The sequence below is a fragment of the Gopherus evgoodei genome, chromosome 8 (genome assembly GCF_007399415.2).
Source record: "Gopherus evgoodei ecotype Sinaloan lineage chromosome 8, rGopEvg1_v1.p, whole genome shotgun sequence".
NCBI classification, from domain to species: domain Eukaryota; kingdom Metazoa; phylum Chordata; order Testudines; family Testudinidae; genus Gopherus; species Gopherus evgoodei.
The window spans coordinates 99,338,665-99,362,731 of NC_044329.1; the positions used below are offsets into that span (position 1 = coordinate 99,338,665).

Consider the following 24,067-nt stretch of genomic DNA (forward strand, 5'->3'; position numbering starts at 1 on the left):
GGATTATGCCATTGGATTAGGCTGCCAGGAGGGATGTCTGTGGTCAACCTATTCCCTACATACTGAGCAGTGGTTGTGTCCAGGCCCCCAAGAGCAGTTGAGACCCAAACCTGCTTCTGTATCCCTGTTTGTGGTCTGGCATAGCAGGGTGCTTGCAAAGAGGTTTCACAATCATCCCTATACTAGGTCACAGGGCACAACAGAGTGCTCTGTCAGAGGGGATTGAGTTTAGCACACCTCACCTGTAGAGCGGATCAGAAGAAAAACCCAGTGGAGAGATTTAAAGAGGCAGTTGCCACCGCGTACCCCACCCCCAATGTGGAAATCCTCCAGCCTGAAAACATTTTCTTTTCCTTTTACACGTGGACTGTGAACACTAGGGGCTCCCTTCTGCTTGGAGAAAAGCTTTTCCTGGCTTTTATTTATTTATTTTTTTGTTGCTTTTCTTCCCTCTACCAAAAAAAAAAAATGTGGAGTTAATTATCATATGTATATGTCAGCCTCAGGAAGGGGCTGTACTTGGATAGCCCATCAGCGCCAGAGTGACTTCGGGTTTCTTTGTGTGTGTGTGTGCGTGCGTGCGTGTGGTGTTAAAGGGGTGGAAAGGACCTGGTGAAATAAAAGTCCAGACACCAGCCCCTGCCAGCAGTAGAAGCTGCAGCCCCCAATCAAAAGCAGAGCTTTGTGTTAAACCGGCTGGGGAAGTTGCTTTGCAAGATCCCAAGTTCCATTCATTGAGCCAGCATCCACAGCTGGCTGCGGGGCCGTTACTAGGACACCCCCCCTTCCAGGACCTGGTGATTTTCAAACTTGGCCAACTTTTTCTCGGTCGCATTTTTCCCCCCTTGTATTTTTCTCCCCCCTCTCCCGGACATTGATCGATTTGAGACGAACACAAACGTCCTCTCGCCTCCCTCTGTCCCTCCCCTGCTTTCCCCCGCCGGGAAGAAGTTTATGCAGCAGCCTAAACAAAGTCTGTCCACCAGCGAGCGCCTCCTGCGAGCCCAGCCCGGGCAGCGCGCCCCTGCCGCTCCAGCGCCTGGATTGCCGCTTGGGGACCGGGTTTGCTTCCCCCCCCAGACCATGCAGAACTACAAGTACGACAAAGCGATCGCCCCGGAGAGCAAGAACGGCGGCAGCCCTGCCCTGAACAACAACCCGGCCAAGAGCAGCAGCAAGAACGGGCTGCTCGTCTGCCTGGATCTCCTCTGCCTTTTCATGGGTGAGCGTCGCCGACCCGCAGCTTTCTTCTCTCTCTGGTGCTTCATGCACTTTCTTGGGCAGCTCCGCGGCTCTTTCTCTGCTCTCCCCCCGCCCTACCCCCCTTGCAGCTCAACTCTCTGCTGAAACCGAAAAGGAAAAGCTTTGGGGTTTGCATTTTTTTTTTTTTTTGCTTTTTGCAAATGCATCTTACTTGCTGACTTCTTCCCCCTCTCCCCCTTGCATTTTCCAGTTTTGCTGCTTTTGCAAGAGCTTTTTGTCCTCTCTCTTTTTCTCCTGTGCAGACAGCTGTATAGTCCCAATCTGCCCGCCCTGTTTAAAAAATTATGCAAAAAAAAAAAAAAACACTGCAGAGATTTGCTAGAGTGGCAGTTTACACTGACTGTGACCAAACCAAAGCCCCATCCCGAGGGGTTTGTTTCCAAAGTAGGGACAAAGTTGCGAAGATGTTGCTAAAGGCCACTGGGGCAAGGAACGTGGCTTGAGTTGGCTTTTGAAAGCCTCCCCCCCGTGAAAGCCACAGCGATGTATTGAAAACACAAAGTAGTCCTGGTGTCAATCCAAATAAAATGGATGTCCCAGCAGTGAGCGGAGCTTCTGTCTGTCCTCAGTATGTAAACACAGCATCTCCCACCCTTGCTAGCTTTAGGAGCAGCCTGGGGAACGGGCATGGTTTTCATTTTGCTTCTGTCTAAACAATAGTTTGAAAGGTGCCATCCCAGATTTAGTCTGTTGGGAACATGTAGTATGTGTCCCTCTGCAGAGTACAAGAACCGCAGGGGGGGAGGGGAAGCAGTGGTTACAGTTTGGGAGATAATGTGTGATTTGTCCTTCCAGGTTGTTGTCTTCAGGGTTTTAGGTTTTTTCAGGCTACAGAGCAGGTATATCTCCGTAACTAAGCAAAAAAAGGGGAAATATATTGGTCTTATGGGTGGACTTGGTACTATACAGCTCAGTGTAAGAGGTTGAAAAGAGTGAGATAAAGTAGTGGATATGCCCCACTGCTGACAAACACTCATCTCCCACAGTAGCAATAGGTCTCATTAAGCAAGAAACAGGCCTGCCTCAAGTTTAGAAAACTCATTGAAAGAGATCGGGAGGGGGGGTATGCAAGATTAAGTCAGGAAACTGATGAAATCACAGTTTTTACTTGTAATAGGTTTAGGTACCAAGCCTTGTTTTGATATGGTAATAGGCGTTTCATAGAGAGATTACACCGATAAAGAAACCACGCCCTGCTTCCTCTTGAATCAGGCCAGGTTGTGGCATTAAAAGACCCCTAGTTGGTGTAAACTGGCACCAATCCACTGAATGCATTGGAGGTTCACCAGTTTACGCCAGATGAGCTCTGACCATGTGCTGAGTAATTTGTATTGATACTGCCCACTGCCCTGACCTGAGGCATGTATATAATGTGTTAAAAGCACTTTCACAATCATAATAGTTCCTCCCCAGTGTAAATTAATGCAAGGACAAGACATAATAAGTCACTCTTGTGAAAACAAACTCGTCCCGTTCCCCTCAGGCACTGTATAGTTTGCAAATGCTGACTGAGATGCTGTGTCAAGCTGCTGGGCTCAGAGACATTATTTCAGGAGGTGAAAGCCCTTTCTCATTACACTATTATGTGTCATATGATGATTAACACTTAAACGCAAAGGATTCAGAACAAGCCTCTCAATCTCAGAATGCCTATGTCAGATGCTCATTTTCCCTTACTGGCTGTGTGGAACCAGATAAGAATGTGTTAACTATTTGCAGTAACCCATCCCTGACTCATAAGGCAAACTCAAGAAAAGTATGGGCACGTGTGTTTTGGTGGCTGTGAGGAGTTGGCAAAGGTGATTTCTTTTCCTTAAGCAAATAGAGACCAGATCCTACTGTGCTCCTAGTGAGAGTTTTGCTTCAATGGAGTAGGATCAGGCCCCCTGCTTCTCTTCATACTCTCTTAGATGCAACTTTGTGATGCTGGAAAGTAGCAGCACTAACTTTTCTGGCAGCTGTAATTGACAGGAAACAGAACCAATGGGATAGGCTTTTAGGTTGATTTTTCCAAGCAATGATTCCCTTCTCCCCACATAGGGGAAAAACTGTGCAAAGAAATATATAAAATCCATGTGCCAAACTAGAGAAAACACTTGGGGTTTATTACAGCTCTCCCTCACCCCCTTCAAAATGATGTATCACACAACACACTGTGCTGGCAACAAAAGAAAAAAGGATATGGCTCTAAACAGTATCCAGGGGGCACTGTGGTCTAGTGGATCACATGTACGACTAGAAATCCCAGACCTGGGTTCCAATCCTGTTTCCAGTGCAGACTTGTTGTGTATCCTTGGGGAAATCAACTTCCTGTGCTTTAGTTATCCCCTCTGAATAGCCATACTTACTCACCTTTTGTAAGCTTCAAAGACAGCTACAGATGGAGATGGGTGCTGTGTAACAAACAACTAAGCACATCATAACAAATGTCTAAGCACATTTCATGACGTTTAGAAACAGCTGAGAAGGAAAGGATGGGCATTGTAGGTTACTTTTGGTTGTTGGGATACATCATTTGCTCTAGTCCAGTCTTCCCTTTCCCCTTCAAAGTACAGACGTCTCATATGTATTTACAGAATAAAAAATAACTATTTCCTTGAAGTATTGTGTGTGCACTGAAGAAAGTGATTTAAGACATCTCGTAGTAATATATCTAGAAATCTGTTGATTTGCTTTGCTAGAGAAACTCTGCTTTGGCATTTAAAGAAAAGTATGGCATTGTCAACAGTTTCTTTCAAAATATCTTGCATGCTGAAACATCTAGCATTTGAAGATAGTTTTGTATAAGGCTGACTATTTATTTGACGCATGCAGGAAAAGTCGACTGGCTTCCAACAAATAAATTAATAACAGAAGCATGTGATTTTAATATTCTAGACACCACAGTCTTTAAAACAATTGTTTCTGCTTAGAGCACATTTTTCTGAAGACTGTCAGTTTGATTTAATTTTTACGTAGTTTATTGATCATCTGGTCTCCATTACTAGGCACTAATATATTAAGAAGAGAGACATGGTTTTCTCTTTATATTCCCACAGGAATACAGACTAGTGCAGAAAGCTTAATCTTCTTGTATCTGGAAAAAATAAAATATTTGCTATGCTCTATATAAAACTGATATAAGTAGAAAGATATAAACTAGCTTGACTTACCTCATTCTTCTAAACAGAAGGTTAAATTCTTGGTGAAATGATTCCTACAGGTCAAATCCTCCAACTCTGCTCATGTGAGTTCTGTTGACTCTAACAGCACTCCTTGCACGAGCAAGTACTACTTGAATGAGTAAAGTTTTGCAGGCTGGAGTCCTGAACCCTACAGGAATTATCTGACATATGTTACCAAAGCACCAATTTACCACCGATGTTAGAGGTGGATAATGTATGCAGTGTAACTATTCCTTGATGTCATTTTGATGCCGATTATTTCAGGTGGGAGCAGAAAGGGAATGGTGAATATTCTAGTATATCTAAGTAACATTTGAAAGTAGGAGCATAATTTGAACAGCTGAAGGAAGGAGTCTGAGTCTTCCTTAATCATGTGCAGATGCAGAGAGCTGGTAAAACGTAGTAAGACAATTATATAACCTGTAACCATGATGCACTTGTGTGGAAGGTCTTTACAAATATACTCAAATTAATAATAATTTCAGGATTGTTGGGGGATTATTCTGTGACACAACTACCATGTGCGAATACACTAACAAAGATTAGAAGTTATTACTTTCAAGGGAAGGAACGTATCTGCTGACCAGCTGGCAGAAGAAGAGTAATTACCTTCTTAATATAATCTCATCCAGGGAAGAGAATCCAGTAAAATTTTGCAGTGTTCATGAGCTCTTGATTCCCATCTAATCTTCATTTTATACCTTTGAGCTCTTTAGAAAAAGGCTTGTTTTAGTTCAGTGTGTCTTGTGTTCATTTTGTTTGTGATCCAAAGAAGGTATTCCAGTGAAAGGAAATGTGATCTATCGGGCAAAGATGGGACAAATATAAGAAGATGAATATTCAGTTGTTTAGTAAAATGAAGAGTAGTGACTCCTGTTTAGAACTGTAAAGAAAAAAGTGATCTATTTTATTGTGGTGGGAGGCAGTAGTAAAGACACTGAACCAGATTCTCAGCTGGTGCAAATTATTGGATTCAGTGGACCTGTGCTGATTTATACCAGCTGAGAACCTGGTCCATAACATACAGAGTGACAAGGGGACAAGTCCTTAGGCTCTTCTGATTTGGAGGTAATTCATAAAAATTAGTAAAACTTTCCTTTTTTTGCAGTAGAATAGAATATCAGGGTTGGAAGGGACCTCAGGAGATCATCTAGTCCAACCCCCTGCTCAAAGCAGGGCAAATTCCCAGACTTTTTCTTTTTTTAAAACCCTATGATGCCATATTTACTTCTCCCAGTGTGAATAAATACGGGGGGAGGTGGGAGAATATAAAATATTCTTGAAATTTCCATTAAAAACATGCTTTCTCCACTATTAACTTTCCAGGATATAGTTCTATATAGACTCCCTTGTTTAAATACATAATCAACCTCCTTCTGAGAGCAAATTACCAATGAGAAGGAGATTACCTAGACTTTTTTTTTATTTTTTTTTGCCTAGATGTGAAACATTTGTTCTGAGACAGCCAGATGGAAATAAGAACAGTAGCCTGTCTCAGGTGCTTCCTTTAACTTTAATGTAAGTCTGAATAGTTATGGGAACCTAACCCACCTTTCCACCCATCACTAAATAAAATGTTTATCTTGATGTGGGGAGAACGGTAAACACTTAAAAGAAGGAATCATATCTTTATTACAGAGGGATCACTGGGAATAAACTAATTGAAAAGCTGGCAGAAAAGGGTTCATTTTACTGGCTGTCAATTAATTACAGGTTGAATGATTAGACCTGGATGAAGATCTTTTGAAACAGACCACGTTACGTGTCTTGCTTGTTTACGCATTTACCTTTCATTCCTTGTTATCAGAGTTCTAAAACTTTGTAAGCATGGGACTCTGAGGGCATGTGTACACTACCTACCGGATCGGTGGGTAGCAATTGATCTATCGGGGATCGATTTATTGCCTGTAGTATAGGTGCAATAAATCAATCCCTGATTGCTCTCCCCTCGTCTGCTGAACTCTAGCAGTGCGAGAGGCAGAAGCAAAGTTGATGGGGGAGCTGTGGCCATCGATCCAGCGCCGCGAGGACGCAAAGTAAGTAATTTTAATTTGATCTAAGATACGGCGACTTCAGCTACACTATTCTCATAGCTGAAGTTGCGTATCTTAGATCCATTCCCCCCACCTCCCCAGTGTATCTCTACAGTGTTCTAGCTACACAGCAACTGTGTGATTTAACTCCTTCCTGACAGAACTTTAACCAGACCTGTGGGCATATCATTTTCTGGTGAAACACAACAAATAACCAAGAGGATGGATGACTAGGGACTCTTGACTGGCTTGCTTGCTGTCCTAACTATTTCAAGGAGTATCCTCTTATTCTCTAAACAGAATGATGAGGAAGGAGACAGAGAGGGGGGGTTGTTTTTGTTTTTTCAGATGACCTAGTTTAAAGTCCAGCTAAGTAAGGTGCTTATTTCTGTTAATGAATAAAACTCTGACATAAAATCTGTGGACATTGCTCAGTGCCAAAAATAAAGGTTAAAATCATCCACGTTACTCATAGACTTCAAGATCAGAAGGGACCATCATGATCAGCTAGTCTGGCTTCTAGCTCACTGTAGAAAAGATTTATAGCAGAGGAGGGAGACCCCTCCTCTTGATAGGAGTGTATAGCTCCACCTGTATATTAAGCGCTGCCCAATCATATATTCCTTTATCTTTGCCAACAGTCTTTGACACTTCTCCCCCATGAACAGAGCAGCATTTGGCAGCAGTAATGCATAGCAAAAGGAAAGAGTGTCTGCTACCTGAAGCCCAGATGCAGAAGCCAGCCAAAAATTCTGTGTAGGCAAACAGCCATTAGTTATGGCAGGAAGGATTACAGTATAACATAGTACCGTGGAGGGCTGTAGACTAGAGCATGTGCACTCAGGATAGGGTGCAAAAGCAACCAATACGCACACAGCCGTCCCTGAAGAGCAGACACAGGATATTCTCCAGCTCATGTTAATATCATGATGACTTTCAGAGTGGAAGCCTCACTGCAGCAGTACAACTGACAATAGCATGACAGTACAACTGAGCGGCAGTGTTTTCCTGGAGAGTGGGAAACATAGATTGAGGCAAACTAGTGCAGGAGGATCCATGTCTGGCTATTATACAGACTGAATTGATCCTTCATGAGGGAATGTCCTTGGCCAGGTCAGCTTGTAGATAGCCTGTTACTCAATCTATAGACTTGTGGACAAACTGGACCAACAGTTGCCTGGTGCATTGATTGCATGCAGGTGGTTGAGTAATGGGCCAGACAGACCTGCCTTTCCACTTTGCCTCCTGCACAGCAAAGGCCCCTTCCCCTATATCCTATAGTTGGGCTGCGTTGGAAGATGCTCCGACCATTGATGAATGCAGGGTGCTCTGCATAAAACAGCCTTTTTTGCTTGGCAGGGGACTACGTCAGGAAAGCTCTAGCCACCTAAACTTTGTCAACCGACTCTCAGTCAAGCATCGTTTCTATGAAAGCAGGGAGAACTCTGCCAGCAAGGACGATGGGGCAGATTAGGAACTTTTCTATAGCTCACACAGGTGCAGTGACTTTCCAGAAGTCCTACTGGTGCCACGTGACAGACAGATTTCATTTAGCCTACGTGGTTGTTGGAATCCTGGAAGTCAAATGATAGACTCTCTTGAGTCTTGCGCCTTATGTAGATTGCTTTTTACACTGGACAGCTGTAAGCCACCGTTTTCTTTTATACTCAACTCACTACACTTCTCATTCCTCTGTCTGAATGTAGCTTTAGTTTTCTCCTTTACTGTCATCAGTCCAGGGCAATCATTACCACAGACAATTGCTGCACTGGGGAAATCTGGAAGCGACTGAGTGGCAGCCCACTGAGCATTTAAAAATCTCTTCATTTTCCTCAAAGGACTCCATGACTTTCTTTTATATATATACATAGAGATTTAGTCCTGGCGTGACCCTAAACCACACTTTCAAAAATAAACTTAAATATTATATTAGCAAAAATTTCAAATGTATGTGTGAGCAGAGGATGTAGTCTAGCAATTTGGGAACTAGTTATCTAGTAACTTTCTCTATGATGAAAAATGTGTGTACAAAATTGTGTCACCTTCCTGCTTCTCAGGAGCAAAAATCCACCTGGATCCTGATCAAGGTCCTGTACAAATCAATGGGAGCAGTATGTGGATCATGATTTAATTTTAAGGACAGGGGCTAGGTAAAGATGAGGGGTGTTGCAAAACTAAGACATGTTGGACTAAGCAGCATTAATGATGATGTTTTGAAAGAAGATTCTGAGTGTGCAGTGTCTGTTTAGCTTTAGACGGCATCGCTCGATTCACTCCTAAAAAAACCCAGTGGTGGCTTAACCGTTTTGTTACTTTATTCAAGAGATAAATCTATCTGAAAACACTAAGCACGAAAGACTCCACAGCTTACTGGCATCATCTTCCCCTCTAAGATGGCTACGAGGTTCCTCATTAGAAGAATTAGTCCATACCAGATAATATAAGTCACTTGGAGGGTGAGTGTTTACCTCACTGTTAGAACTGCAGCATCAGTCATAGCTGTGAACTTTTTCTGACACTGAAAATGTTAATATCTATTGGATCTGTTATGGTGACTCACCTTGATACATTTTCATGGGGCTTTCTCTGCCCACTCTTCATTAGGAGAAAAGTTAAATACAAGCTGGACAGATCTGGCTTTGTGGAGATACCAGGAGGCCCAAGACCCTTTCACATAAGCATTACCTAGGAGTTGTCAGGGGCATCTTGCGAATGTTGGAACTGTTGTAAGAAAAAGGTTTCCTGAAGTGATATCTTGACATTGGACTACATTCATCTGGCTGGTTACTTTCAACCTTGTTTTTGGAACAGTGGTTCCTTTGGTATTTGGTGGGTTTCTAGTTAGGTCAGAAATTAGCATCCATGTGGCGATGAACTACTGAAAATAAATTAATCAGTGATGTGTTAAAGTGTGGGGAAACCTTTGAAATGGTTTCTTTTATAATTCTCGCAGGCTTTAAAAGTATGTACAGTGAGCAGGATATTACTAACTGTTGTAGAAGTTAGTTATCAATTAACTTAAGTTATATACCTCCTGGGCCAGACCCTCAGCTGGCTTACAAATGTTGAGCTCTACTCCTATTAATGGAGCTACACTGATCACTCTGGGTCAAAGGAAATGTAACCACTTAATTGTAATAAGAAATATGCTCAGATTCCTATTTACCTGTTGTGGCAGCACATAATATACGTATTACATTTATGCCAGAAGAGCTCTTTTAATCGTCTGTGTTTACAGAGGGCACAGAAGATAATGTAAAGCATCAAGTTTAACCTGATTAATTTTAGACTTTTTAAATCTCATGTTATCACATATGACTCTGTAGGCAATTCAGATTTGATTTGGGTTGCCTTGATATATGCCATTGTCTCAGTGTATGCCAGCCTCACTATATAGCTGATCATTTCATTTGTTTGAATTGTTTAGAATGACAATGACCTAGGCCGGTTTCAGTGTGAAGGTTGCTGAGAAGTATGGCAGAAGCTTGCTGTCAGGTTGGTGCAGTAAGATGTTGTCCAAAACACTTCGGGCATGTTGTTCATAATCTTGGTATCCCATTTTGTGCCTGCAAGATAAGTAGTTAGACATGTACATGCCCTCATCTATTAAATGAATTGTGTCTGATTATGTGTGGCTGCTAAAAGGAAAGTTGAGTTAGGGTTCCTTTAAAAATTAGGCATTATGGTGTTGCATTTGGCAAGCTCAATCCTCCATACTTTTATTCACACTGTTGATGCCAGTGGAGTCAAAACCAACAGCCTTCCCACCCTTTGGGTAGACTAGCTTTATGTAAGTACAATATAATTCCAGTTACCTGAATTCCCTATATCTGAAAATCCTACTTATCCAAATCCATAGTGTGTCCCCCAGGTAGCCCTACATTAGTTAATAGCACTTCCATTTATCCAAACATCCGGTTATCTGAAAGCTTTGGATGTCCCCCAGGCATTTGGATAACCGGGAGTGTACTGTGCAGCCATAGCTGAGAACTGAGTGCAGCATACTGTGCAACTGTCATTAGGGTTAAGTAAATCTTGTGTACATAAATACATAGCTGCATGGTCTAGTGATAAGAGAACGGGGAAAGGCGGGGAACAGGGAAACTTTCTCCCTTCACACAGAAGGGTATTAGTGCAATGTTGCCAAATGTCATGATTTTATTTTGTGTCTGATGACTTTTCTTAAAGCTCCACTTCCTGAATTTCTGTTACTGTGGGAGAATCTCGGTTTTTGTCTTCTAAAAATAGTAGATTTCTAGTCCTTGTGGTTGTGGGGTGACGCTTGAAAACATGGCACAGATGAACGCTAAAGACTCGGAAAATAGGTGGTAAATTAAGAGAGTCAGTGAGGGGCTCATTGAGTACTCTTTGTCTCACCCATTCGGAGGCTGCAGGAAGCCATATCTTTCACCTCTTCCTTGTGCACCTGAAACCTGCTTGCTTGCAGATTTTGGGCCTGATCCTGTCGCTGCCCCAGGAATGGAATTGCCATTGAAGTCAGTGGGAATCCCATTTGTGGTGCATCTTCACAGCTTGGACACAGGTAATACAAATAATAATAATAATAATAAATAATGATAGCTTTTTCCTATAAGAGCTCTAACCTATCAGGAAAACTCATTTCTATCACTTTTAAACATGCCTTATATTTCTTTAATTCCATTCTCTGTTTATCTGCTGTCTCTCCTGCATCTTCCAGCATGCTAGAGTGCTTACGTGTCATTTTTCACATTTCATTGTATGTGATGTCCTAATAACAGCTGTGCAGTTTAATCAATAGAAGGAGCTTCTGAACTCCTGTGAAGTTTCCTTCATGATGAATAGGCAGACAGATGCTGAAAAAAAGAATTGAAGCATCTTTAAATAGCTTTTGATGGAAGGCTCACTTGCAGTAAGATGGTTCCCAAAGGAGTATATTTTAAAACTATGGAAATTGTGTTCATCCCAAAGAAATTAGGTGTATCAGAGATTTCCACAAACTTCAGCTCTGTCAAATTTTGTTCTTTATTTCACTGACAGCAATGTCTTATTCTTTATTTTGTTGGGTATTTTGGATGTTAGTTCTAACTAAATCCAAAATACTGGGAGACAGGGCAATTATTTGACTCTCCAAGTCAATATTAACTATTAAACAACATTGTTTTGGCATATTAATGTATTGAACTCTAGGTCCTGTGATGAGTTTAGTTCTCAAGATGGTTATAATATTTATGCCTTTTGTATTTGTATCACTGTGTTAAAATTGATCTAAATAATGTGTGTGTATGAGGAAGTGGTTAATAAACTAGGAAGGAAACTTCCCCAGTGGTGAAAGAACAAATGCATGTGTTTTGTCTCAGGTAAAATTAACAGCTCAAATAACCGAGGATCCAATTCTACAGTCCACACTCTGGCTAAGCTCTCATTGATTTCAGCCATGCAAAGTACATCTTGACTGCAGAGTAACGAGGGCCGTTACTTGGGTGTTGTCCCTAACCCCCCTCCTCCCCATGCACAAAATCTTCTCACCTGGGTTTAGTGGCACATTCAGCCTGAGATGGCTGGGCTGTCTGAAGCTGTAATAAAGCCCAAGTGAGGCTGTCATGCAGGCTGGTAAACCTAAACCACCTGCTTTGCGGTGAAGATGCAGGCTAACTCCTTTGAGTGCTGATAGTCCTCTAATGCCTTCCCACAATTCACTGGGAAAGAATCGTAGAGTGGCTCAGCTTACTGTAGCACAGAGAACCATGGGATCTGTCAGTAGACGCCTTAGCAACACACACAAAGGTGAGTGCATCCAGGGCACAATAACTGTAGTTGGGCTTTGCACTGTGGCTATTCACACCAGTGCTAGGCTAAGCTGTGTGCTGATAATCCAAGTTAACTGCAGTGAAGACTTGCCCTTACTGAGGCCATGATCCGGCAAACACTAATGAATGCCTGTGGGTAAACATGAGTGGGTCCACTGAAATTTAATGGAACTGTGCTTACGGTTAAATGCATATATATAAGTGTTTGCAGGGTCAGGGCAGTAAAGACTGCAGGATCAGGAGTCACTTTTGTTTTATCAGTAACAGCAGCCAAAAAGGCGGCCTGTTCTTCCTTTCACTTGATCAAACAGGAAGACTGAGATTCGCTAGTTAGCAGCTGTGGGCGTTCCTCTCTTTCATGCAGCAAATGACAGGTTTTCTGACAGCTTGCTGCTTCGAAGGGGGGTAGTTATTGATGCTTGCAACCACAAAAAGGAAGTGACAAAATGGTATCACACCTATATGTAACTAACCACAAAATGGTTTTATTGTAAACCCGTCAAAGTTACAGCTGTTTTGGAAAGTTTTTACAGCATTGCCCTAGGGTCTGATCATGCCTGCGCTGAAGCTGGAACCACAGAGTGCATATGAATTCCATCTCCGCTGTTTTCATGATACACTTCTTCAGAGCTTAGACATAATTGCATGACTTGCCCAAACATTTAATTATAAAGAGAAAAAAAAAGACAGTGAATGTGGTGGAAGCATTTTCTTCTTCCCCAATCTTTCTGGTATTTTCAAAGTAATTACAACTTGGCATTTTGGATGTTATGCCACATTCCTTAAACCCTCTTGCAAGGGTTAGTTCATGCTATACAGAACTAATACAGAAGACGGCTCCAGTTATCTTTCCCACTGATGTTTACAGGCAAGTCTTCCCTATAGTCATTGTACAAGTGCAGTGTCCATAGCAACTATCCAAGAACCCCAAACACTTCTTAGCAGCAGCGACTCAAACGCCATGGCTTTTCATAAAGCCCTAGCAAAAATATATCGCCCTGCTCCTTGTTTTTAAACTGAGATTTTCATAAGGGAAACACTAGTTAAAAATATCTCATTACGACATTGTCTTTACTGATCCCCTGTTGAGTTCATTTTAGTGGATCTCCCTGTGCATTTGTTTTCTAAATGATGTTCTGCAGCTGGTCTAATAATTTGGGGCAGATTCTCAGCCGCTGTAAATCAGTGTCACTCCGTGGAAGTCAATAAGAATGGGACAGTTGACACCAGCTGTGGGTCGTGCACTTTATGTTAAACCAGAAGTTGATCCTATGATTACTTAAACCATCAGGGCTTTTTTCCCTCCTCGTGATGCATTATTTATTATTATTTTTGTATCACAGAAGCACATAGAGTCTGCAACTGAAATCAGAGCCCCATTGGGCCAGGGGCTGTCCAGGGGCTGTCCAGAGGCATAGTAAGAAACAGCCCCTGTCCCAAGGAGTTTACAGTCTAAATAGACAAGGCAGACCAAGGATGGTGAAAAAAGGAAGGATTTTTATCCCCAGTTTTCAGATGGGAAACTGAGACACAGAGAGATTAGAGGCCACATTTTAAAAGATATTTAGGTACCTAAAGATACAGAGAGGCACCTAGTGGGATTTTCAAAAGTGCCTAGGCACCTAAATCACATGGGAACTAGGTGCTTAGGTGCTTTTGAAAATCCAACTGAGTGCCTAATACCTTGCTCAAAGTCACACAGGAAGTCTTGTGGCAGAAGAGGGAATTAGACCCAGATCTCCCAAGTTACAGTTCATTGCCTTAAACTTCATCTCAAAGGAGGAATGTGTATAACTCCTGTTAATATTAATGGGAGTTCTGTGCATCTATCAGTAAGACACTAGATTGCTAAGACTTTCAAAATCAATGTTTGATTAACTGAACCTATTAATGTTACAAGTTTAAGTGACCACAGTTTCATGTGTACTTCTCAAATAAGGGGAAATGGGTGTTGTGCCATCTGGGTACCTTTTGCATTTGGAACAGGCTTGTCCAAACCCGGAACAGAAGAGTTGTGGTGTACCTTGATAAAAACATACATGAGACATCTGTTAAACAATAACACATCGTACAAATGGTTAATCCTAAAGATAGATGATTTACCAAAGTTTTATCCTACTTGTAATTGCCAGGCTAACAAAAATCTTCCTGATTTTACTAGCCACAGAAGACTGTGCTTTTATTTTAGGGCCTAATCCTTACTTATATGAGTGTTTGCAGGATGAGGTCCTATATTCCATTCAAATATGTTAAGTAGGATAATAAAATGGGTGTTTCCCAAGAAATCGTTGTCACTTTCATTTCCCCACAGAAGGAGTGCAGCTTTAGCACGCAGCTGTCATTCTGGTGCAGTTTCCACAAAGCAGTTAAAAACCAAGGTAACAGCAACATTTTGAGTGAAGGGGCATGAAATGTGGAATGGGTTCAGTGTATTTCTATGCCATTGTTGGAGTCCTATTCAATCTGAAGCTGAATAGTTGAGTGATTAGCATGTGGGCAAGTTTCTAAAGCATTGGTCTGTACGTTTTTTTTCTTAAATGACAAGTTTTGTGGCATTTATTTTTCTGACTGAGTTGGCATGAATCTTTGACAAATAAAACCCATGAAAAGTCAGATGGGGTTTTGGAGAAGGCCCATTTTGATAAAATCTTGATAAAATTCAAGGTTACAAAGAAGCTTTCTAAAGACTGGGCTGTAAGCGCTGTTACAGAATGTATTCTGGACACAAAGTTTATTTTAATGAGTAGTTGAGGATATGATATTGTCAACCGTAGGCCCTGGTTGAGTTCCCTGCATGGATATAATTATGCCTTTAGAGACTCTCATAATGCTTCCGTTGAAGTCACTTGCAAAACTGCAGATTCTCTATCATTGGCAGGATAAAAAATGTGAGGTTGATAAGGAGTCAAATGCAGTTGAGAGCAAACTGTCTGCTTACAGAGAGGTTGATTAAAGCTGCAGGGCCTCAGTCTGATTTCAGACAGGCTTATAAGTTCTTTGGTTTCAATGCAGTTACTCTCATTTGACAGTTATGTGAAATCTTCAGATCAAGACAGGATACCTTACTGGACCATATGCTTTAGTCAGATACAAGCTATTAGCTCAATATAGGGGTGTCTGGATGAAATTTCATGGCCTGTGTGTTATATAGGGGGTCAGACTTGAGGATGTAAGTCTTTGAATTAAATCAGAGTCGAACCACTCATATCAGTGGAGCTGCACCAGTGCCTCATAAGGGCCAGTTCTCAGTAAAGTGGTTTGAAAGTGTTCCCATTCTTTTAAGGGAGTTATAACATGCCTTTGAAACTCTGCTGGGCTGAAAGGTAGATGACATATAATCAGGGGCATTTTTTTCCCCTGCAGTGTACATTTAAAATAGTCTAGTGGGTTGAATTTACAGCGCAATAAATGAAAAGCAAAAATTAACCAGCTTTGAATATTTTTGAATATCGCGACTGTCATTGAAAAGCATTTCATACCCCATTATTCCATACTATGCGCTGTGGCCTTCGATTGCCATCAAAAAAGGTATGTTAGGCTAGCCTATGAATTTTGATTAAAGGCATGAGCTAAATCCATAAAGGCCAGGGATATTCTCAGTACAGGTTTGGAACCCAGTGCTGTTGCTTTGCAGTCAATGGCAAGAATCCCACTGACTTGGGTACTCTGTTCCGCCCTGCCTTTTAGAATCACTTAACCTGTGCAACTGGGTGCAGTCAGGGCAGAAAATGCCAGCAGACCAGAACAGTGGCATTTCTGCTTGGAGATAAATGCTTTCACAAGGGGCAAGGCAGGGGAAATCAGGCTCTCAGTTTCTTATCTCACTTTGGGCTGCTCGGGTAGGGCTTTATCCAAAGCCTACTGAAGTCAAGAGAAAGAACCGTCCCCCATTGGCTTGAATGGGCTTGGGATCAGACCTGTATCAAGAGGGGGTCTCGAACAACTGGCTGGGTTCTGTTGTAGGGCTGTTGCAAAATCTAGGCACTATGTAGCGAGTCACAACCTTCATTCATGCTGTGATGTTCAGGTTAGTCACTTAAAGGCATTTGTGTGATGTAACAGCAAGTGGGATTCTAAACTGCATCTCTGATGCTAGTAGAGAGAGACTGGGTTCAGAAGTCAGCACAGGACAGAAACCAAGATATATTGGGTTTGGTTTTTTTAGGTAGATCAGATTTAAACATTTGGGTCTGAAACATTGAGCTCAGCATCATATGGCAGGCTTATTATCCTCATTCTTTCAGATGGGGCATAGAAGGTTTTAGTGATTTCTTTCATGTGGTACATGAAGTCTGTGGCAGATCTGGGAATTGAACCTAAAACCTCCCTAGTCCCCGTCCCATGAGTCCGCACGTCCCCTCACAAAATGTGGTGCCCATGACTGTGCTTTCAGATGAGGAAGGTACACTTTTTTTTCCTTTTCCCTTTAAAATATTCCTGCTTTGGAGAACAAACTGCATTTCAAGCTTTCTGGTGTGTCTTACCCTATATCATTTAAACTTGGGGAGAGGTGAGGGAAGGAATTTAGTTCTTCTGGTAGCAATTAATGATTAAAGAGTTGTTGGAAGTAATTTTGTGATACTTTCTTTTTCCTCTCTTTTAACTTGAAACGAGTTCCTTAGCAATGTACGTGCCCCAGCACTGAGGTTTTGAAAGCTATTACGGGACCACAAACCTGCTGGCGGATCTTTCTGCTGCCAAGGCATCTGAGCTTTAAAAAAAGCATTGGGGGTTCAATCTGAGGATATGCTGATTTGGAAAGAGAATACAAACAAAGAGGCTTTTCAGTGGAGAGGCTGAGGCTTGGCTTCTAAAAGAGAGCAGTTTAGGGTTGGTGAAGCATCTGCAGGACTAGAACGATGTGAGGTGGACGCAGGAAAGTATAAGACTTCTCAACACAGCATGGTTTTGTTTTCCAGGCGAGGGGATAAGCTGTAGGTGCGTGTCTCTCTTCTCTACTGGCAGAGGATTCGCCAAAGGGATGTGAATATGGTTTTGCATTTTTGTAATGGAGCAGGGAAAGATTCTCTTCCCACAAAGATAGGTGGATTTCTCTCCCTAGCATCTCTGGCTCCAAGAGTCTTGCTTGTGTCTCTGTCTGACTGCCCCTCAGTGCCGTAGGATGGCCAGAGTCCTGATTTTATAGGGACAGTCCCGATATTTGGAGCTTTTTCTTATATAGCTCCTATTATCCCCTACCCCCTGTCCTGATTTTTCACATATACTATCTGCTCACCCTGCAGTACTGCCGCCATCCCAGCACTCCAAAATGAGCTGGTCAGGAAGGGCCATTTACTTCTGAAATCACAATCCCATCGCTGGTTGGCTAAGGAGACAGACATGGGGGAGAGTTGAGGAGGTAGTTACCGAGATATTGTGGTACAAGGCATGATATCAGATAAAGGGGCAGAGTGATCGAAGGAAAAGAATGGAGAGGGAAGAGAAAGCACTGTACCCTGCCCCCGGTAATAAACTCTTACTTGGGCTGCGGGAGAGAGAAAAAGGGGAGGAAGAGAGATGGAGGGACAAGGGTCTGTGTCCATGTTTGTCCGTGTTCATAGGGCAACAGCTGAAGGTGGAGAGTTGTGAGCTCTTTGTATGTGTACAGCACCTAGTACAAAATCGTCTCAGCCCCCAACAGGGGCCTCTGAGTGCCACCACAATACAAATAAATAATACTCATATAAAAGGAGGGTGCTGCCTGTAAAGTCCCAGTCCAGCCAACTGGATATTTGGTTGTAATAGAGGAAAGCTGAAATATTTATGACCTCTCTCACATATTGTTTGTTGTTTTTGTATTTGTGGCCTGGATAAAACCATGCCCCATAACCTGCCAGTGAATGACAGAACTCAATAGTTCGATGCTTTCTCTCTCTCTCTTATTATTGTATTAAGTTTTTCCCCCACTTGATTTTCCCATAAATTATCCAGGCAGCGATAGTTGGCATAAGGACTCAAAGCATTAAAACAATCCAGGGAAAGCAAATTAGCTTGGTGAGGAGTAGCTCTGTGGTTTGAGCATTGGCTTACTAAATCCAGGGTTGTGAGTTCAATCCTTAAGGGGGCCATTTAGGGAACTGTGGTAAAAATCTGTCTAGGGATTAGTTCTCCTTTGAGTAGGGGCTTGGACTAGGTGACCTCCTGAGGTTCCTTCCTAGATATGAGAACAAATGGAAGAAAACCTAATGTCAAGCACAAGGAAGCAATAAAATGTCAGGTCCATATTTTCACTTCCTGTTTATTAAAAAGCCTCATGATAAACAAAAAAGCTTTCATGGCTGGACAAGACATGTATCCTGTCAAACACACTGAAAGGTTTATTAGACAACAGAATGAAAGAGTTGGGCTAAGCTGCAGGCCTGCTGACATCAGCAAGCCTTGGAGTGTAGGCTGTTCAAACATGGCGAAAGTAATATTGCAATGACATGAGAAGTGGAGAGGTAGGTTCAGAAAGGACTTTTGGAAGACCATTTCCTCTATGGATTGCAAAGAACACAACGATTTGGAAACGAGGGAAAATGTGGATTTTTAAAAGCCCTCAAAAAAATAAATATAGTCAAGCAGTTGCTTCTGGAGAGAGATGTAGGTAAAAGCTGAAGACTGAAGACTGAAATCTTTCCTAGTTAATGCTAATGAAGGACCCTTGGTATTTTAAAATATACCTGACGGGCATAATACGCTCAAATGCTGCTGCTTCTTCTTTTGACTTAACTGGGAGCAAAGTTAAGCCAATGCTGAGCACTTTGGAAGAATCTCCCCTTCATATATATTTACTGTGATTTCTGTCTGAACACTCTAGGCATTTCTGGCAAATACTTAAATACTTAAAAAATCCCAAAAGCAGCAGCAGTTCCATTGCAGACAATAATGTCAGATAATGAGGCAGCACAAAAATGAACTATATTCCCCACTTCCCTTAAACTTCATCACCAAGGGATTTGCTTCTTTATCACCTCTCCAGAAAAGATGTGGCTTACAGCCTGTCCTGAATGTCCACCGACGTGGGCTGTTTGGGGCCAAAGGTCAGGATAAATGTATGCCACATTAAAGGTCACAAGTTTCATTATTCCACATATGTTACGGGTCCAGCGCATCACTCAGTGAAGTCAATAGAAAATCTCTAATGGTCTTTGCTGTGTTTAGGATAAAGCCCCAAAAACCAGATTGACTTTTCAGCGATTTTTAAGACCTAATAACAGAGGCCAAAATGACTCTTTGGAAACTATTACAATGTATTGTGTATACATATTTAGAAGTATACTTCAGTTTCTACTCTCATTATACTTGTGCAACCCAGTTGTGATCAATGTGGCTATCCAGCTGCAAATGAGGGGAAAATGTCGATTAAAAAGGTAAATTCGATGAAAGTTAGTTCTGCGGAAAAATTCTAAAACCTTCCTCCGTTGGCTATTTTTCATTTCATATTTTTCAAAAAACAACAACACTTTTTTTGAAATTTGATTTACAGACCCCACTTCTTGGTTAGCCTCTGTGAAGTAAATATCAAAATAATAATATGGCACCGTCACTGTGTGATTCCTGTAAGCAAAGATCTCTATATGCTTTTGAAAATCCACGTCAGCTAATTCACCTTTTAATATAATGGAGGTGTGCTGATTGACTACTGACTCCATAGCAGATGACTTAGGCCAGGGATTGGCAACCTTTGGCACGTGGCCCATTAGGGAAATCTGCTGACAGGCCGGGATGGTTTGCTTACCTGCAGCATTCTCAGGTTTGGCTGATCGCAGCTTCCACTGGCCATGGTTTGCCGTTCCAGGCCAATGGGGGCTGTGGAGTGGTGCAGGCCGAGGGACGCTGCAGGTAAACAAACTGTGCCTCCCCACCAGTGGATTTCCCTGACGGGCTGGGTGCCAAAGGTTGCTGATCCGTGATTTAGACCAAGATTATCAATGGTGACTAGTGATTTTGGGTGACTGACTTGAGATGCCTTAAAGGAGGCAGTGCTTAGATACACTGATGCTCCTACAGGCTAAATATCAGCTTTATTATTATTATTTTGTATTACCATAGTGCCTAAGACCCCTAGTCATAGATCAGGACCCCACTGTGCTAGGGACTGTACAAACACAACAAAAATAAATAAAGATAGAATCATAGAGTATTAGGGACTTCAGGAGAGCATCTAGTCCAGCTCTGCTCAAAGCAGGACCAATCCCCAAATGGCTCCCTCAGGGATTGAACTCACAACCCTAGGCTAATGCTCAAACCACTGAGCTATCTCTCCCCCCCACTTTTAGTAATTCTTGACTCAAGGAGTTTACAATAGAGTGTAAGACAAGATACAAGCGATGGATACAGACAGAGCAGGGTGTACAATGAGGCAATATTTATTAGTCAGCATGATAGACATTGGTCTCAGCACAACAGTGGTCTTATCTGTAAACACCTATGCATTGAAATCAGAGGAATGCCTCGTTTGCTTAAAGTTAAGCACGTGCATAGGAGTCTGCAGTATCAAAACTTTAGTAGACCAAAATCTGGGTTGTAAAGTGATAACAGCATTTGGTTTGCAGTATGAACATGCATGGTACAAAAAACACAACAGATATAAACCTGCATTTCCTAACAAAAGCTATCTGGAACAAAAGGATTACAAGGGACAGGGTCAACTATCACATTTATGTCAGGTTGTGTTTTTTTTGCTTACTATTTAGGTGTTACAAATAATGCCTAAAATGAATGCATTTGATGAAAGTTAGTTCTGCAGAAAAATTCTAAAACCTTTCTCCGTTGGCTATTTTTCATTTCATATTTTTCAAAAAAAAACACTTTTTTGAAATTTGATTTAAAGACCCCACTTCTTGGTTAGCCTCTGTGAAGTAAATATCAAAATAATAATATGGCACCGTCGCTGTATGATTCCTGTAAGCAAAGATCTCTATTTGCTATATAAAGCTCTATATGATCTCTATATGCTATAACATAAGATTAGATTAGAAAAATATTTTTCTTTTCTTCCCCCCCCCCCAGTTTGTTTACACTGTGCATCCAACGGCACAAGGAGTCTTGTCATTGACTTCAGTGGATCCAGGATTTCTGCATGTAGTCAGTTTCACTATTTCCCCTGTGCAGTCCTGCAATCTTGCTTCATGTGACTAGACCCTTTTGCGCCAGTCTTGCAATGCATTACTGGATTGGGGGCATTAGTCAATTTCTCCTCTTGTTTATGAAACACTTTCACACTACAACAGGGAAGAAAAATATTTTTATTAACATAGAACAAAATGTGATGGTAAAACCACAAGAATTAGCAGGGGGTCTCAGTGGGAAGCCTGAAATTACTTTTAAATCATTTCCCTGTATTGTTTTTGAAATCAACTAGATTAAAGCTTCCCCAGTCCTTCAAAATCAAATTAATTGGAGTAGTACACCTGCCATTGTATTACCTTCCTGCCGGAGTGTATTATTATGGAACGGTTGACAGACTATTTAACGTGTATGTTTAATATTAGGCTTAATGTAATAACAAATGTACCTCTGCAGAGCTCTGACTGATCTGCTGAATGGCATCCGAAATACTAAACTCACTGGGTGCCTGAGGGCATGTCCAAAGCAACACTAATCAGTTGTTGGATATGCGTTATCATTTTTCCATTCTTTTGTTTCCTATCTTCCAATGGATTCCCACTATAGGCTTCCAGAAGAGGCTGCCTCTTAGCTATGAGATTGGAACCAAATCCAAGATAGGCGTGAAAGTCCCTATGCTTTTTCATGGGTTATGGCAAGCGGAGCAGCCAGGAGGGACAATGGTGGCACAATCTATCAGCACATTGTTCTCAGGACTAAGAGCTTGCGAACAAGATGAGTCATTGGTTTTACAGTGCCTCTGCAAGTTGTTGGCTAGTGCAGGATGCAGATGAAGATTGGCTATCAAAACAATGCATTTGATCCAGGGACTGTAGAAGCGCTATACAAATCATTAGAGAGTGTCAAGGAGGATAAGAAAGAAGAGATCTTGACTCTTAAGTTTCACCTGGCAAACTAATCATTGTGATAAATTGGGGTATTTGGAAATCTGTTATTACTTTTAGCCCGTTCAGATGACTGTGGGTCAAGAGAGCGAACAATCCTTAAATCATAGGTTTTCTTGCACAGAATTGCAGTTCTACGTTTCCTAAAAAATGTATCATTTAGAGGAATTTTTATAACAATACACATCAAAAAAAAATTTCAAAAAAATTGCCACTTAGCCTATGAGTGAAGAATATCCTTTTAATAAGATCTCTTGAATAGTTGCACTTTTGCTCATTTTTTTTCTGGTTTATGATTGAAAGGTTCAAATTCTGCATATACTCACATCGTATGTAGAGCCGTACAATCCCATGAAAGTCAAAGACGTCAGTGCAGCCCATTGTTGTACACATGGCCCTTTAGGCTTGATCCACAAAGAATGTGAACCTGTTATAGCTGCCAGCTAGAAGAATTAGTCTTTTATCTCTGGCTACAGAAGCTCATGCTTTAGTTCTGGAGGTCCTGGGTTCAGGGCCATCCTTACCCATACGCAAAGTACACAACTGCGTAGGGCACCTGGTGCCCTGCATAGCTGCGTGCTGCTCCAGCCCCTGTCTCGCCTCTTCCCCGTGGCCCCTGCCCCGCCTCTTCCCCATGGCTCCGTCCTCTGCCCCACCTCTTCCCACGCCTACCCAGCTCCGCCCCCACTCCCCTGAGCTCTGCAGCAGGGCTGGGGCTGCACTCACCGGTGGCAGGAGTGCAGTGACCAGGCCCCAGCCGTACCACTGTTGAGTGCTGGGGGTAATTTCCACCTGCCCCTCCAGCCAGCCCTGCCCCCCCAACCCCCACGGAGGCCTGGGGCCTGCTCCTCATCCCCACCCCCACAGTTGCCTGGGGCCAGGCCCCCTGCTGCCCCCCGCAAAGGCCTGGGGCCCGCCCCCCTCTCCTCCCCGCAAAGGGAACAGCAGTGACACCAACCAACCATAGATGCATAGATTCTTAGACTCTAGGACTGGAAGGGACCTCGAGAGGTCATCGAGTCCAGTCCCCTGCCCTCATGGCAGGGCCAAATACTGTCTAGACCATCCCTGATAGACATTTATCTAACCTACTCTTAAATATCTCCAGCTTTGAAGGATGTTAATGCTCAGGAAAAAGTAGGATCCTTTGGTTAAAGATTGTAGTGTGTATAAAATAGATTCACTCCCTGAAAACTCCCAGGCATGACTCAGTTTGTATGCCTGTCCGGTGCCATGGGGAAGCAAAGAGACGTAGCCTAGTGGGTGGGTAATGAGCAGTTTAATTCCAACCATCAAGGTTAAAGATTAATATAAATTTTGCTCAGTTAAATTGGATTGTAACATGGTGCCTTCCAGTGATGGAAACTCATAATTATTTCTTAATCATTAATTAATTCCTACATAGTTGCGAAATAACTGCCTCCATGCATCATGCTTCACTGAATGTTAGATGGAGAATGCTTCTTTGTTAGTAATAGGAGTAACATGTGCATTCTTGGTAGGGGAGGTGGCACTTTAACATTGGGAAGTGCAGGAAGAAAGCAATTTGGTGCATATGATTGCGGGAGGAGGGAGGGAGAGATTTTTCCAACTAGTGTGATAGTGAGTGAAAAATGACACCATTTCTCATAGTGTTGAGGGCAACTGGTTGAGCCTTTGCTGGGATTTTAGGTTGCTTTTAGAAAGGTGTTGACAGGGGAAATAATAGTGGGTTTGATATATACAGGAGCCTTTTTGCCTCTGAAGATCTACATTGAAATTCTAATCAAGTCATAAAGAAAATGAGCTGCATTGTCACAACCTGGTTCCCTAGGGAACATTTG

At 42.2% G+C, this 24,067-nt stretch overlaps 1 protein-coding gene across 1 annotated transcript in view; it reads left to right on the forward strand.

Annotated features, from left to right (window-relative positions):
• The first annotated feature begins 598 nt into the window (after positions 1–598).
• Positions 599–24,067, forward strand: part of PLPP3 (phospholipid phosphatase 3) — a 70,511-nt gene continuing 47,042 nt past the window's right edge. Inside the window, exon 1 of the mRNA XM_030573827.1 lies at positions 599–1,222. Coding sequence (XP_030429687.1) covers positions 955–1,222 — 268 coding nt within the window. The 5' untranslated portion in view covers positions 599–954. The remainder of the gene's footprint in view (positions 1,223–24,067) is intronic.